The sequence below is a fragment of the Tauraco erythrolophus genome, chromosome 1 (assembly GCF_009769465.1).
Source record: "Tauraco erythrolophus isolate bTauEry1 chromosome 1, bTauEry1.pri, whole genome shotgun sequence".
Classification (NCBI taxonomy): domain Eukaryota; kingdom Metazoa; phylum Chordata; class Aves; order Musophagiformes; family Musophagidae; genus Tauraco; species Tauraco erythrolophus.
The window spans coordinates 61,266,967-61,283,503 of NC_141465.1; the positions used below are offsets into that span (position 1 = coordinate 61,266,967).

The following is a 16,537-nucleotide window of genomic DNA, read 5'->3' on the forward strand; positions in this document are numbered from 1 at the left end:
GCAGTCCTTAGCATAAGTAAAAAACCTACTCAAAGGTTAAGAGCAAGACATAGATCAGACTTTCACTTCATTCTACCCATAACTTTTTCTTTGTTACCCTGGATTATCACTTCCAGAATTCTTCCTAATCTTAGCAAATCAGGATTGATGCCAAATCATTTCACTGCACTTACTTCCCATTGCTTATCTTGGTTTATGTGGGAGTGTTTGCATGTATAAACAGCTTTCTTCCCCCCTCAGTGTTTATTCTTTGTCTTTCTACTTTTCCACTGTTAAAATTCAAAGGGACATTTGGATGAAAATGTCAGGGACCAACATCTCTTGGTGTTTTAGCTAGTCCTTGTACAGATGCATCAGTTAAGATATTGACTTGATCTTCCTTTAAATATACATAATACTAAGTATAAGCAATTCAAACAACTCACGCTTGTCTTCTTCACTTTTTCACTTCACATCTCCTGCACAAAGAGTCTTGAGTCTTGACTTGGAATTCTGGCTGCTGAAGTAAAAAAAATAATTATCACAATAATTATCACATAATTACACATTATAACACATAATCACATATTAATCACATATATTAATCACATAATTATCACATTATAATTATCACAAATGAGATTCATAAAGATATTGATAAATATGAAAACACAAAGAAATGGGCTACATCCTTCTGGTTTTATCTAACCTTAAAGAAAAAAGGGTAACTGCTGCAACTGTTTTCTTAAGAATAATGTGCTCCTGACAAAGGGATATAGATGAAAACACTCAAGTAGAAAATCTTAACAAAGAAGTCCTATGCAAAATAGCTCTTCCTCAACAGCAGTTACAGTAAAAAAAAATAACCTTAACTCAGTTACTTGTCTGTTTTTCTAAACAGACTGTGTTTTCATCAGGACAGAGACTTAAAGAATACTACTTCCACAGCACCACAGACTTCTCTAATGTATTTGTGTTATTTCAGTGCATAATCATTAATCTTTATGATGAGAAAATGGGAGTTATAAAGAGTCTTGATTATTTCTTCCTCTGCCAAAGTGTCAATGGATTTTTATTTTGATGTGTCTGACTCATTATGTGCATAATCCAGAGGTTTTGCCGCAAAAGGAATGGAATATTGCAGGAATACTCTTTTAAATTCATTCAGATAATGCAAATTTTTGTTCTATTTTCTGGAATACGAAGAAAAATAACCATGTGAAAATTAAACAACAGTTCAAAACAATTTGGGTCAAGCCTGTTATTGAAGGCAAATTTGTCCCCATTACTCATATTGATTAATACTTCATTCTTTATGTGGCGCACTGAAACATTCAGATCTCCACTACATCAGAACTGTTGACATAACAACATTAATATTTCTGTATAATTAAATGAAAACCAGCAAATTACGCAACCAAAGCAAATGGATTCATGCAACGCTGTTTGCAATCTGCCTGACAGAAATGGGGACAGTGAGTAGAAACTCAATCTCAGTTATAAGCTCAGCATAAACTGTTGAGCATTACTCAACATCAGCAAATATTACATACACTTTCTGATAAATATACATAGTTGATAAATATAATATCTTTTTTCTCACACAGTACATCCAACAGCCACTGCTTATTATCTGAACAGGCAAAACACAGTGTATGAAGCTGTCAAAGGGCAGAGTATTCCCTGGAGCCCCGATACTATGTATGCACTCCCCAGCATCCTCCTGTCACTCTCAAACCCTGCTTCTGCTGAGATACTGTAGGACAGAAAGTAGGAGAGCTCAGCTTTCTGAAGGAAATATTAAGTTTCTGCTGAATGGTATTTTGGCAAAAATGATCCTCAGCTTTTGATTTCATAAAGTAAAAGAGAAGTCAGGCTGGAGAAAAAAAAAAAAAGAGTTGAAAATTTTCTTGTGGATTTTCTTCCCAGCTGGTTTTATTAATTACACCTTCTCAGCAGGTTAAACCAGCAGGCTATTAAAACTGCTTCAAGGCAGAATAGGTAAGCAGCAGTAAGGGTCTCAGCCTAGTAAGATTAATGTCCTATGTTCCTCAGACAATACCACTTCAGCTGTAGCAGCAATTCTTCCCACTATTTTTCCAGTTTCTGTCTTTCTCTCTTTTGTATCTCTGAATCCTCTGTGATTGCAGTTTGCTTCAGGATAACACTGGATCTTTGTCAAAATCAATTAAATGACAGACAAGCCAGAGAGGAAAATGAAAAAGAAAACGTTCTGATAAGTGATTCTGACCTCAGCGCGTAAGTTGGGTTATGCTCGTTTTGTCAGGTAAACTCTCAGTACCACTTTCCAGTGCAAGAGCTCAGTGATGTATTGCCTGGTGTGATCAAATGCTTCTTCCCTGATTCTACAGCCAGTCTTTCTCATACAGTCTGGTGACTGATAGTGGTAGTGCTGCAAATGCATCAGTTGCGAGCAGACCTCTCTTCTTCTCTGGCCTTCCTGTCATTGCCTCCTCTTCTCTATCTCCATTAGTACTGACAATGATGAAGAAAACTGGAACTCGTTCCAAAATTTTGGGTGGCTCCTCATTCCACTCCCACTGCCTTCAATAATTTCTATCCTTTAATAAAGGCTGAGCTCGCTCTGTTCCAGCTCCTTCTGAAAGGAGATGACGGCTGCATCCACATAGCATTTTAGTGCAGATCAGGATTGTGCTTGTGAAGGGAATTGTTTGATCATTCCCACTTTCTGCGCTTTGGTTCGCATCTCAGAGCAGTCTCAGAGTACGTGAACTCAAATCCTTTCATATGAAACTATGATGGAAAACACATACCAGCAGCACACTGAATGTGGTCCCACTGCTAATAAGTATCTAGTCTATGGGACCAGATTAGAACTTTTCCTCAAAGAAAAAACAAACAAACCAAAATGTGTATGGTGTGGATATCAGGTCCTCAGCAACAGCAATTTTGCTCTACAGACCGTCCTCGGTGCTTGCTAATCCAGACATCGCTGACGAATCCATTGTAACCCCACTCACCTCAAGGACTTCCCTCATGGTAAGGCCTGGAGGATGCATTCTTCCAGATGTATTTGCATCAGCTCAAGGACAGTCCTTTTGCTCCTTGACATGTAATGCTTGCCTTTGCAGTTTTGACTTACCCATTTTTGAAGTGGCCTTTACCAATATTGTCAATACTAAGGAAGAAAAGAATATCACCATGCTTACCTTATTGAACAAAATTTGATCAGAGGCATAGATCTTAACTGTCCCATGGCCCAGAAGCTGGAATATTCCCCAGAGTAGTAGAAACAGTGATGAATTTTAGTCCCTGAACTACAACATTCGAAGTATTGTCTTTTACAGCGATAATTTTACTGGGACAGAAAGACTGAATGTTGGAAAAAGAGCCAGAATGATAATGAGCAATGATGAAGACACCTTGAGGGGAGCAGACAATCGAGTTTCATTCCATACACCACTGAATGTTGATTTATTTTATCCAGTAATTAATTAATGAATTACTGGATTATTTATGAAATAACAGTACTTCACAGATAAGAACCAAATCACTAGGCCACAGAGTCATGTTAACGCTTCCCCTCCCTCCCCTACTTAACTATTTGCCAAAAAATTGAACATTTCAAAGAACAGAGATGAAAACCTTACCCTGAGGTCCTGTAGTCTGGACTGATCTCAGAGATCTCTCATCCATCTTGGATGGAGAACCTGTGGGTTCTGACTGGGTGCTTTGCTTTAGTCACTAAAAGTGCCCAGACTCCTTCCTGCCATGCCTTGAAATAACCTGTTTGCTTTCGGAAAGGAGATGTTTAGGAATCTAATTCCAGGAGAAAAGTCAGAGTGGTGAATTTTGGGGCAGGAGGAGTCTACTTCTGTGCTCATTTTTTTCCTGTTGGCCACATTAAATATCTCCCCAAAAGTCTTTGCTTCCATTATTTCCTTAAATACTCTGCACTGTGCTGGGTCTTACCTCTAGACTGTTGCCGCAGAAGATTTGTTCTGAGTCTTTGCTGCGGACAAAACCCAAAGTGCCATTTTCACTGTAAATGTCACATCACTGAGAAGTCAAGATGATTTTTACCTTTCACGAAATTCATTGATCACTTATAATTTTTAATGTCTTTCAATTACCGCTAAGCCAAAATGAACCCAAAGTCCGAAGGAACAAATGCTCCATAACCCCCTAACTACTCCTTGTTCCATCAGCTCCAACCTGGATTATCTTTAAACTTCTCACAAGTAAATGGAAACGGTTGCTCTGAAAGATCAAGAAGACAAATACTTAAATGAAGTGATAAAATATGACAGACTCTACAGCACTATTGATTCATTCCTACCTCAGATATGTTTCCAAAGTACCAGGGTAGCGCGTTAATCAGAAGTAGTATTCTCTAAAATATTTTATTTCTGTTATAAAACTGACAATCTATTTAAGAAAAGTTATTAGTGCTTAAATGTACTTTTAAACCATGTTAAATTCTTCATAAGAAATATTTTTTTTTTCAGTGTTAATACTTTCTTTCAGCAGTTAAGGGCAGAGAACTGAGTTGATACCTTTCCCTAAATTCACTTTCTCTGAGGTCTTTGAAAGAACTAGTCTTCAGTACTGTCCATCCATAGCATTAAAAAGAAAAAAATCAGGATCGAGGACCCTCAAATCACTTTTATGTATATTTTTATATATATATATATATAAAAATAATTTGACTTTTCATTTTTGAGCCCTTGAGTCATGTATGCTTCATGCCACAATTCTCAAGCTTTCATCATAAGCCTTATTAGTTTTTAAATGAAAGCTAAGATTTTCACTTACTTTATAATCATAGTAATTATGGCACTATTAAAAAATCCAAATATTGCAAGATTTAAAATGAAAGTGCAAGATTTGGCAACATTGTTTCTCCACATTTTTCCTCATTGCCTACAGGGTTTTATATTGTTTTTAAAACTGAGCCTGTTCCTTCTTTTATTGGAGGTTTGTTATTAACTGCAGCAGAAATAAGGTCAAGACACAGGTCATGGATTGCACTTGTCTTTCTTTTCAAGAATTTGTTGAGGAGAGACGAAAAGTCATCCATGCTTTCTCACCTGCACACAACACCACAGCATTCCTCAAGTGTACATCCTTTTCCTAGCAGTTTCTCTAAGGGAACAAGATATGGAGAAGCAGAAACAAGTAGTAGGAAAAAAAGTGTAAAAAAAGACATTGCTTTTCCCCCTTGACTAGTTGTGCTCTGTCATGGACCAGAGGCCATCGATTGCAATGTCACCAGAATCAGTAGCTGGCTAAGGGCATGTTTACACTGTTGGTAGAGCATGGTGAAGACGTCTGGCATTGAGAAGGAGCTGGCTATGGAACCACAGGCAATACAGCCAAGTCAGTGTGCTTCTGTTTCCATGCCAATTAGTCCTGCTGAAATTAACTGACTAATTAACCCGGAAGGGGGCTAACAATAAAAACAACTGTGCTATCTCCACTCTAACCAATGTCTTGTACCAATTTAAGAGTACCCAGAAGCTCACAGGTAACACAACAGAGAGCCGACAGCTCTCACTGTAGGCTTCTTTGGCACCAGTGCCATTTCCCTTCATTACTGTCCCACGTAACAAGCCCGGCTATGTGTGCTTTGAAGCCAGCGGAGGTTTTGCCTGGCAAAAAAGGACAATCTAGGTCTGTGTTGATGACACCCTCTCAGGCATGACTGAAGGCAGTCTCAGGCTCAGTACCTGTACATGCACATTGCACCCCTGTCCCGTGTGGGTCAGGGCAGGGCTCCCAGCTCAGCTCCCTCTCCTGCTCCAGTGGCCTCCCCCAGGCACCGCTCCCAGGATATGCCAAGGAGCAGGTGGGCGCAGCCACCCTGCACGGGGCAGGCCCAGGGACTCCCATGGTTTAACCCCAACTGGCAACTCAACCTCGCCCAGCTGATGGCTCACTCCCCTCCAGTGGGATGAAGGACAGAATTGGAAGAATAAAAGTGAGAAAACTCATGGGTTGGGATAAAGACAGTTTAATGGGTAAAGCAAAAGCCATGCGTGCAAGCAAAGCAAAACCAGGAATTCCTTCACTGCTCCCAGTGGGCAGGCAGGTGTTCAGCCATCTCCAGGAGAGCAGGGCTCTGTCACGTGTAACGCTTACTTGGGGAGACAAACGCCATCACTCCGAATGTCCTCCCCTTCTTTCTTTTTCCCTCGGGTTTTATTGCTGAGCGTGACGTCATATGGTATGGAATATCCCCTTGCTCAGTCAGGGTCAGCTCTCTCGGCTGTGAACCCTCCCAACTCTTCATGCACCCCCAGCCTGGTCGCTGGTGAGATGGTGTGAGAAGGCGAAAATTCCTTGGCTCTGTAAGCACTGCTCAGCGATAATGAAAACACCCCTGCAGTATCAAAACTGTTTCCAGCACCAATCCAAAACACAACCCCGTACCAGCCCCTGTGAACAAAATTAACTGTACCCCAGCCAAAACCCGCGCAGGGGCGGAGGAGACTGGCCTGCCCCGGGGCTGAGGCCGGGCCCGCACCCACTCAGCCCGGCGCGGCGTCGGGCAGCCCCCTCCCACCGGCTCCAAGGGTGTCCCGGCGGGCTGCCCTGCTCCCGCAGCCCCGCTCCCACCCCGAGGATCCCTTCGCCCTCCCGAAGTGAAAGCGCCGGCTGCCGGGGCTGCGAGGGGGAACCCCCGCCTCAGGGCTGGTGCCGCGGGGCCGCGGCCGTGGCCGGCGGGGCGGGCGTGCCCCGAGGCGGCGCGGGGGGAGCCACCCCCCCCCGCTGCCCGCCCCGGCCCCGGCCCCGACCAGCCCCGCTCGGCGCGGTGCCCCGCCTCGGGCTCTCCGCCGGGAGGGACGGCGGCGCCCTCCCCTCCCGGCTGGCGGGAAGGCGGCAGGGCGGGCCGCGGGGAGGCAGGCGGCCGGGCTCCGGCGGAGGGCGGCTTCCTCCGGGGCTCGGCGGCGTCCGTCCGCGGGGTGGGCGCAGCTGGGTGCGCGGGCGGCTCCCGCGGGCCGAGCAGCGGCGTTGGGGCAGGGGGTGGGGGATTTTTTTCGGGGGGGGGGGGGGAGGGCGAGGTGGGGGGGTAGAACGGGGACTGTCGCCTCCGCCTCTTCCTCAGCGGTAGCCGGGGCAGCCGGATCGCGGCGGCGGCGGCTGCTGCTGCTGCTGCGCGGAGCGAGCGCGGAGCGGAGGGATGTGGGGCTTTGGGGGAGGCAGGATCTTCGGGATCTTCTCCGCTCCCGTCCTGGTGGCCGTGGTCTGCTGCGCCCAGAGGTAGGAGCCAGCGTGCCCCGGCGGCGGCGGGGCAGCACGGGATGCTTTTCGCCAGGAGAATGAGCTGATGAGCTCCCCCCTCTCCTTCCTTCCCGCTCCCGCCGTCGCCCCCGGTCCCCCGCACCCTGTCCTCTGCCTCCCCCGCCCGACACCCCTTCCATCTCTCTCGCCCCCACAGTGTGAACGATCCCGGCAACATGTCCTTCGTGAAAGAAACTGTGGATAAATTGTTGAAGGGCTACGACATCCGCCTCCGGCCGGATTTCGGAGGTGAGTCGCCCCGGCCGGGCTCGCTGCCCTTAGCCCCCCGCCTCGGGACCGCCGCCGCTCCCGCACGGCGGAGCCGGCTCCCCGCGCCCCCGCTGCCGCGGCCGCTCTCGCCGCCAGGTCGCGGAGCGGCGGCGGATAACGGTCTGCTCTGCCCGCAGGTCCGCCCGTCTGCGTGGGGATGAACATCGACATCGCCAGCATCGACATGGTTTCCGAAGTCAACATGGTGAGTCGCGGCGGGGGATGGGGGGGCCCGGCCGGCGCCGGGGCTGCAGCCCGGCGGATCACGGCCGCCCGTTCCCCGTCCCTCGCTTCGCACGAAGTCGCTGCTGCCCGGGCGGGCGGCAGCCGAGCTGAGCGGGGCGCCGAGCGCTGCCCTCTCCGCCTGAGAACTTTACTTCCCCGGAGACGCGCTTTCTCTCTTCGTTTCCCCCCTTTCCCCCCTCGCTGCCGGCAGCCGCCTCCCGCGGGCGTGCGTGGCTCGGCCGAGCCCGGGGATGCCGGGCCGCCTGCCCCCCGCTTCTCCTCCCCGTTCCCCTCCGGGCGCCGCCAGCCGGATCTCGCTGGGGCTCCGCCGGGACACCGGCACCTGCCGCGGCCTCGCAGCCGGCGGGATGCGGAGCGGAACGGAGCGGGCTGGCGGCGGCGGTTGCCCGGCCAGTGGCGGAGGCGGAGGGCCGCGGCTGTTGGCATCTCCCCGCTTCTTGCGCGGTTCAGGTTAAGAGAACAGCCCGGCTTGTCGGTGGATAAACTCTGACATGTGCGAGCGTGTTAATTGTTGTAGAGCATCCAGAGCAGGCGGGATTCCGTATGGACTTCGGAAGAATTGTAATTTTGCTCTGCAAAGTGTTGCTGTTCGGAGGCTGTCGGGTTCGCTGAGGAAAAGGGACGTGTTTAGTGTGTTTCTGCCGTTTGGTCTCCCGGTCTGTGCAGTTTGGTAGTTTGAGGCTGGAAGGTGAAATTGCTGTTTCTTGCCCCAGTCCTAAATCTGAGGTGGACGTTTTATGTTTCTGAGCAGACTAAACATTCCTCCTGTATCTCAGATTTTTTCCTATTATTCTTCGTTTTGCAAACCTGAGGTAAAAGACCAGCCTCCTCTGCAATGCTGTAGTTATATTTGTGGCATTAAAAATAATTCTGCATGTTTGGAAGCTGAGCTCTCTTTTAGTAAATTTGGCACTAACGACAGCACTCCCCTCCTTCAGTGCCCTGTGGCAGTGTCACAGGCTAGCATAGCTTGGCTTTATACGTGATCTGTGTATTTTCATCTACCCTGCCCATTCTTTCACCTGCTCAAAATTCTGAGATAGAAACTTCTTGCTCTATTCCCAGCTTCTAAAAATTGTTTCTAACAGAGATAGAGTCACCTGTTTGCAGTTAAAAGTGCCACCAGCGTCTGCCTTTCTACTCATTCAGGAGGGACAAATAAGATAGTTTTTACTTACAAGAGTTTATTTTAGGCTTCCTGCAAATCCAGGCAGCTGCAGAGACACGTCGTATATTCCACAGGCTTTTCTGTACCTGTAGGATTGATTCTTAAAAAAATGGAAGCTGGGTCTTTGAAGAGTAATTGAGAAGCCTGACTTCACTGTCCCCACTGCCACCTTCCTTGCTTTTGGCTATGCTCCACACTTAGGGAAACACTGCATTACACATTGAATTAATATATAACACTCTGTGTATGCGAAGTGTCACACAGGCAATAGGTATCAGAGAAAAGCAGACTGAGACTGGAAAGAAAATGAGAGTATGTATGCTGCTTTTTATGTTGTGGGTTTTTTTTTTTTTCCTCCAGCTGTGGGAAAGCCTGGTAGGTTTAAATAACAACGTGTCCAACCCACTGTAGCGGGAGTATAAGGAAAAGTAAGTAATTAAACTGCTTGTTGTGCTGCTAGACTGGGTAATTAGAACTTGAATAAGACAGGAGCTCCTCAAGAGGATGGGTACCCTCCATTTCTCCCAGACAGTGAGGCAGCCTAACAATTGCTTTAGTTTCTAGCTGCCCCACCAGTCAGTGCCCGCTGTTTCTCATTAGTTGCCAGAGCTCTAAAGAAGCGAAGAGTTTTTTTCTGTGCTTTCTCATGGGGCAATGCAAAGTCTGAAAAATGCCGATACGGATCTTGCAACAGAAACAAATATATGTTTTCAAAGCGAATTGCAAAAGTACTGTTGTTACAAAAGCTGTATTAATTTACTTCAGGAAAAATAGGCAGAAAGGGCTTCTGGTTGGTGAACACCTTACTACAACTGGAGTTTCAGCTGAGCTTGTCTCTTCTCTCTATGAAAGAAGTCATCTTTGACTAAGCACAATATAAAGTAACTTTATACTGATCTGCAAAGATTCTTGAATAAATGTAAAGAAGCAATGAATAAGGATGAACAGAAGGAGCATTTCAAAGTTACTGAAATAAACATTCTAAGAGAGTAATTGGGAGGGGAAAGGAAGTCACATTTAGTTCGAAGACCTGAGGCGTAGCTGTTGAACTTCATGCTAGTTACCAACTAATCTTTGTCATATTCTTTCACTTAATTCCAAGCAGCTATTGTGTGCATTGACCTTTAGCCTCATCAGCTATTGAAATCTCTTACAAAATTTCTCTCTACGAACTGTGGCAGTATGGACATTAATTTCTTTGATTTAAATCTAGACTTTGGTGTAACCTTTTATAAATTAGCTTGTTAAAATTCATCTCTATATTAAAAATAGAATAACCAGAGAATTAACATTCTTCAATTTTATGAATATAAATAAAAAGTTATTACAGCAAGTTTTATTATACTGCCTTCTAGGCAGCCTGTAATGTAGCTTTCAGTCATCTGATGACAATTCTTGGTAACAAGAATTACAGCTTGTATCATACACTTTTCTGTTCTTAATAAAACTGTAGGCTTATATATGATATATTCCTCTGTGAATCATCAGTTACTAGTTTTTCATTTGGCTTTCCAGCATTTAAAAAATTTATTTATGTTATTTTTAGTCTTTCTGTTGAAAATTATTAAAAATCCTTTGCCCTTTGTGCATCCAGACTACCTGTAGCTATTCTTTAGAATAGACTTAACTGAATAGTAGCGTGCATCTTCTTCAGGTTATGTGGAACAATTAACATTTTTCTTTACTTTTCATGCTGAAATGCTAAGATGGATCAGGAGGACTGATGCAAGTATCAGGACTGCATAGTATCAAATTGTTTTACTAAAAAGTTTTAAATAAGCAATTTCTATCTGACCTCATAAAATCTTGAAAATATTGGGGAGCACTACTGGAATTGTTACTTTGCTATACTATTTACATCATACTGAAAATACAAAACATTTAAGAAGTGAAAATACGCTTTGGTATTTATACTGAGTTATAGATATGGTAGCAAGAATAAATTAATGAAGTTGAATGTAAGAAGTGCATTTTTCAAGGAAGGGCTGCAGTCTGTTAAAGACCTGCACATATATATATGCGTATATATGTATATCTACGTATGTGCTTTATATCCCTGTTTTACTTGTGCATGCTTTCCAGTTAGTACTTGCCTATTTGACAAATTATAGCTGTAATTGGGTACTTAACCACCTACCTATTTTTGTGATACCTCCAATAATTGCATTTAAAACTGCTGTAAACGGCTCTAAAATGTATAGTAATTTACATCTCCGAACAAAATACTGATCAATAATAACAGATATAATACTGAGAAAATACTGTAAGTCATTTTACAGATAGAGTATGGAAGATTACTGTTGTCGGATTACAGTAGTTTATAATGTATCATTTTACATGTTTTGGGTTGATGGTGTTCTTTGCTTTCTGTTTTTCAGAGGTATGGTTTGCTTAGATGATGAGAATTGAAAAAGAAATAGTTCTCATGCTTTTTACTAGTCTTTCAGCCTATTTCCAGTAAGACAGCATCCACAATTTGTGAATTTGTATAGTCTGATTCTCGTTGAACATTTGTTTTGTGAATCAAATGCTTGAGTTCCAGGCATATGATTTTCAAGCACCCTGATACTCCCGTAGCTTTTTATCCTTAGGAATTTAAATAATCAATGCACTGAGTCTCCAAATAACCCTCTCTTTAAACTCATCATTATAGCTGGAAGACTAAGGTGCTGTGGTTTCATTTTTCCCATTATTTTAGGATGTGTTTTATAGTTTATGGGAGGTAGAGCTACAAAGGGGATAGAGAAAACAAGGAGATCAGTTCGAAAATAAACCTTCCTCCTTAGAGATAATATTTTGCAGAGAATAGTGTGGTCTTCTGTAAGAAGGGAAACTTGTGCTACTGCTCTCTAAAGTGCTGTCTGCATTCTCTTTGTGTATAGAGGAGACTTCAGAGCTGTTCATCCAGGGTTTCTTAAAGACACTAATTTCAATAAAATTAAACTCAAAACAGCAAAACCCAGGAGGCGTCATTGGCTGTATAGTCATCCTGCTGTTTTGAGAATACTGTACTCAGAAAATTAGTTTGACATAAAGTCAGACCATAAAACTTATGAGTTGTTGTTTCTGAAAAAGATGTAATCTGTTCTATGCTACCACTGTAATTTTTTATTTTTACATATGTTCTGTTATAAAAATGCAAGTATGTATATGGACTTCTTTGGATGCCTGCTCATTTTCAAAGCAATTCTGATATCTTTCTGACAAACTGTGTTTTAGTTGGTGCTTTAAGGTCAACTGAAGTACTTACTCACCGAGGGCAAATACCTTCCTTAGATACTGATGCATAAATAATTATTTTTAGGTGAATTAATTCGTACTTCACCTGAAATACTGAAGGTGCAGAACCTTCCTACTTACATGGATGAGATTCGTCACGTCTTACTTTAGATGTCTGAAAAATGGGATAGGATTCAGTTCTTGTTAGTTGAGATGTATACAATTAGATGTCTAAATGTGACCTGGATTGCTAAACTCTACAGCTGTAGTTAAAGAGGATCTAGAACAGAATGTGGATGCTTAGGCAAAGGTGTCTACTGTCATTTTGGTTTCATGGTATCACACTTGCTCTCCAATTTCCAGTCCGGATTGGTACAGATCTCTTGCAAGTCCTCTGCCATGTCTGTGTGCTCTGTGCACATGTGTTAGACATGGCACCAACTCCTGAAGTTTAAACAACTGACTCTTATTCATGTCACTACAGGTGATGGAGTCCAGAGAGCTATTCATCTTAAAATAAAGAAGACACTTTAATAGAATCATATCATAGAATTGTAGAATAGTTTGGGTTGGAAGAAACCTTAAAGATCATCTACTTCCAATCCACCTACCATGGGCAAGGACACCTTCCACTAGATCGGGTCGCTCTAAGCCTCACCCAACCTGGCCTTGAACACTTCCAGGGATGTGGCATCCACAGCTTCTCTGGGCAAGCTATGCCAATGCCTCACCACCTTCATAGTGAAGAGTTTCTTCCTTACATCTAATTGAAATCTACCCTCTTTCAGTTTAAAGCCATTACCCCTCATCTTCCTGAGAGATATCCATCTTTCCTGAATGGCTATGGAGAGAGCCTTGGTTAGTCTTTTAGTGGCTGCAGCTAGGCACAGTGAAATCTGACCTATGTTTCCTGTCATAAACATAGCTTATATTTCCTGCCATAAACAGCTACTTTCTACATACTTTGCAAACAGAATCTCAAAGTTACCTCATGCAGGAAATGGTAACTGATTTGTGACTTATTTTGTTTCGAAGATTCAGATGGAGAAATTAAATGAGTTGTACCAGTAGAGTGATTACATAATAATTTTTATTGCAAACACAAGTTTTCTAGGTAGAAGATTCATGTGTGCAGTGCTTATAACTTGATCACAAATCACAAGAGTATAAAATAGAATATATAACTTTATATGCTGATTTTTGCTTTTATATTTTATAATTTAATGTACATAGGGAGACTAGTAGACCATACTAAATATGTATGGCAGACTGTATAAATAACTTTTTTTGTGTGCGTGTATATATATGTGCGTGTGTATGTGTTTGATAGATAATGCAGGGAAACAAAAACGAAGAACAAGAAAGAAACACTACCCAAGCAGGGTGACATCTCCTGAGGCCAGCACAGCCCTGCAGAGAGTGGTGTCACTGTGCTGGTGATGAGCCAGCAGCCATCTACGAGGAGACGGCCATGATGGCTACTGCTCCTGGAGGACAGTCTGTCTTAGGAGGTTATGTGCCTTCTGGTTGCCGGCTGGCAAGAATAGCCTCCTTCCTTCTGATTCTCTGTCTTGGCCTCGTGCTTTTTTTCTTCCTCAGGATGGTACCCGTGAACTCCCCCAGCCTACCTGACTCTTTCTCTCCACTCCTGTCATGTTTCATAGTTGCTGTTGACAGGGAGGAGTGCTTGTAGCAGACAGTGTGATAGGAGAATGACTCCTGTTTGGCCAAGGGAATCGATGACGGGCTTCTGCTTATCCGCAGAGGAAAGCAGCTGCTGTGAAGGGGAAGAAATACCTGATTATGTGGAGACAAGGAGGTAGTTAATGTTGCTGGGAGGTGGCAATAGGCTTTTTAAAAGCCAGCTCCAGCTGCCAGCGTTGAATCATCCTGACTTGGATGATGAAATAGATACAATTGGTGATGACATCAATCTGGAATAATTGCAAGCATTTCAGGGGATAAAGAGGGAATTCAAAATTACGTTTACAAATTAGAGGAATGGCCTTAAATAAAGAAGGGGCAAGCACAAAGTGCTACATTTTGTAAGGAAGGAAGAATCCAGTACTTAAAATGAGAAAGAATTGGCTAAGCAGCAGCACAGAAAAAAGGATGTGGAGGTTTTACTGGACCAGACTGGACTGGACAGCCTAAAACAAGTGGAAAAGTTCATCCAAGTCACAAGTGCAATACAGTTGAAAAAAGATGCGTCTTACTCTTGGGTACATAAATAGAAGTGTCATTCACAAGAGACAGGGGTTTCTCCGTCCACCATTAGTGAAGCCTGAGCAAGAACGCTGTATCCAGTGTTTTTGCACTGGCTTTCAGGGAGATGGAAATGAACAGGAGGTGTAAGGAAGAGAAACAAATGTTTCTAATTAAAATAATTAGAAAACGGGGCGTATGCGACAACGTTGAAATAAATGAGTTTGTTTAGCACTGAAAAATAGGATGGAGAGAGGACATAAATTTCCCACTATGTAGGAAGCTGGTGGTGAGAGGAGTATGATCAGCTGCACTTTAGAACCAATTGAAGTAAGACCTGAAGAAATTAATTAATTGATTTCAGATTAGTTTTCAGCTAGCTACGTTTGTTGTAGAATCTCCTTTGTTGCAGATTTTCAAGGAGAGACTAGAAAAATATCTCTTCCAGTGGTGTTGCTCTTGCCTCTGGAGAGGCAGGGCTAGCTGATGCTTTGAGATCCAGCACTGTATTTCTGTGAACCTGTGCTCTCATTTAGTTATTATTTCTGTCAGTGCTCTCTGGAGTTGTGCACACAAGTGTGTCTTGATGTGGTTTCAGATGCCCGTGCTGGTCTCATGCTGGTACTGCAGAAAATCAGGTGTCTCCCAGTTGTTCGTAATATAGGCCAGTGTCATAAGGATATGCGACACCATCTGAGATGTCATTAGTTACCAACATTGTATATGTATCTTCATTGTGTTCTTGGTATCTTTGCATTGATGGCAACAGGTGTCGCGTGCATGTCCTTTCAAATATACTAGTCATAAAAAAAAGAGTCGTAAAGTACAAGGTCAGGACTTCTGTGCACGTAACCATGGGTAAATTTTTACTTCTGTCAACAGCCTTTCATCATGCCCAAGTAATGAGCAAGTGCACTCATTTAAGTTATAGGAGTGCAAAATTCACAGAAACTTTATGGATTTATACGTACTGTATGCCTAGCAATTTTTCCCATTCCTTTGAAGACAGAAGAAAAGAAAGAAAGGAAAGAGTGTTATTTATATGAAGATTTTTATTCATGCACTGAGTACTCATTCAGATAATTGATGTCTGTAGTCATATGGAAAGCTTAGCAAATTGATAAAGGCAGGGCAGACAATCTCTTGCTTGGCGGGTGACAACATACAAATCCAGGAACATCCATGACGCATCTGACTGGAGGTCCACCCAGCCAAGTATTCTGACTCTGGTAATGGCTGGTAGGGGACACTGAGGAAAGAATTGAATAAACATGTGCTAATACTTCTTCAGTGTACTCTTGCAACCTCCCGTGATTTGTGACTTGAGACTTCCTGAGTCTCAAGATGCTGAGAGAGACTACCTTTTGTTTAAGTGTCACCAGAGCATTAGGATCATTTAGTAATGATACACTTCTCCCCACAATTTTCGTTTTAATAAAGATTTAATAATATATTTTCATTTTGGTTATATAAAGAATGCAAACTGTGGTAGTTTCAAGTGCAATCCATCAATACGGAAGGATAATAAAATCTTTCATTGGAAGAGATTGAGTAATATTACGTTACCATTAGGAATTTTAGCTTATCCAGGACAAACTTTCTTTTTTCTCCCCTATGACACAGAGTCCTAAAAAATAGCTGGAAGAAGAATAATTTCAAAAGGAGAGTTCATATAATATTTTTAATTGAATTTCACAGTTCCTTATAACTACAGAGATTGCAAGGAAAAAATCCCTAAGTCTAGGCATGTCTAATTCATTATTCACTGTTACGGACTTGAACCAATAATTTTGCCTAAATAATTTGTTCTCTCAGCAGTTAGGAACCGGTTACAGGTTGCTGTGATAATGTAACCTGCAATATGAATGTAATATTGCATACAGCAGAGAGGGAAGGTGAAACAGCTGTGCTGGGAGGACTGCAGTTACACTGGATAATTGGCAGTTCAATAGCAGTTAATGACTTTTTTCTTTATACTAATATGAATGTTGAATTTTCATTAGTTCATGGGTATGTCTCCATGGCACAGTACAGCACTCTGCAGAGATGCCAGAGGTACCTGTGGTGCAGCTAGTACAGTTTCTGGAAGCTGTGAAGTCAGTACAGAGCTCTATACAGGATGGTTGCGTCAATGGGAGTTAGGTCCTTGAATACGGCGCAATTCGCAAGCTTTGAGTAGCTTAT

At 43.2% G+C, this 16,537-nt stretch overlaps 1 protein-coding gene across 3 annotated transcripts in view; it reads left to right on the plus strand.

Moving 5' to 3' along the window:
- The window catches only part of GABRB3 (gamma-aminobutyric acid type A receptor subunit beta3), a 205,013-nt gene that overhangs the window by 75,639 nt on the left and 112,837 nt on the right, over positions 1-16,537 (plus strand). Inside the window, exons 1-3 of one of the 3 annotated variants that reach the window (XM_086609886.1) lie at positions 7,145-7,224; positions 7,403-7,494; positions 7,653-7,720. In XM_086609886.1, the coding sequence (XP_086466012.1) occupies positions 7,145-7,224; positions 7,403-7,494; positions 7,653-7,720 (240 nt within the window). Of the gene's footprint in view, positions 1-7,144; positions 7,225-7,402; positions 7,495-7,652; positions 7,721-16,537 lie in introns of those variants that run through there. The other 2 variants (XM_086609896.1, XM_086609878.1) reach the window with 2 other exon arrangements.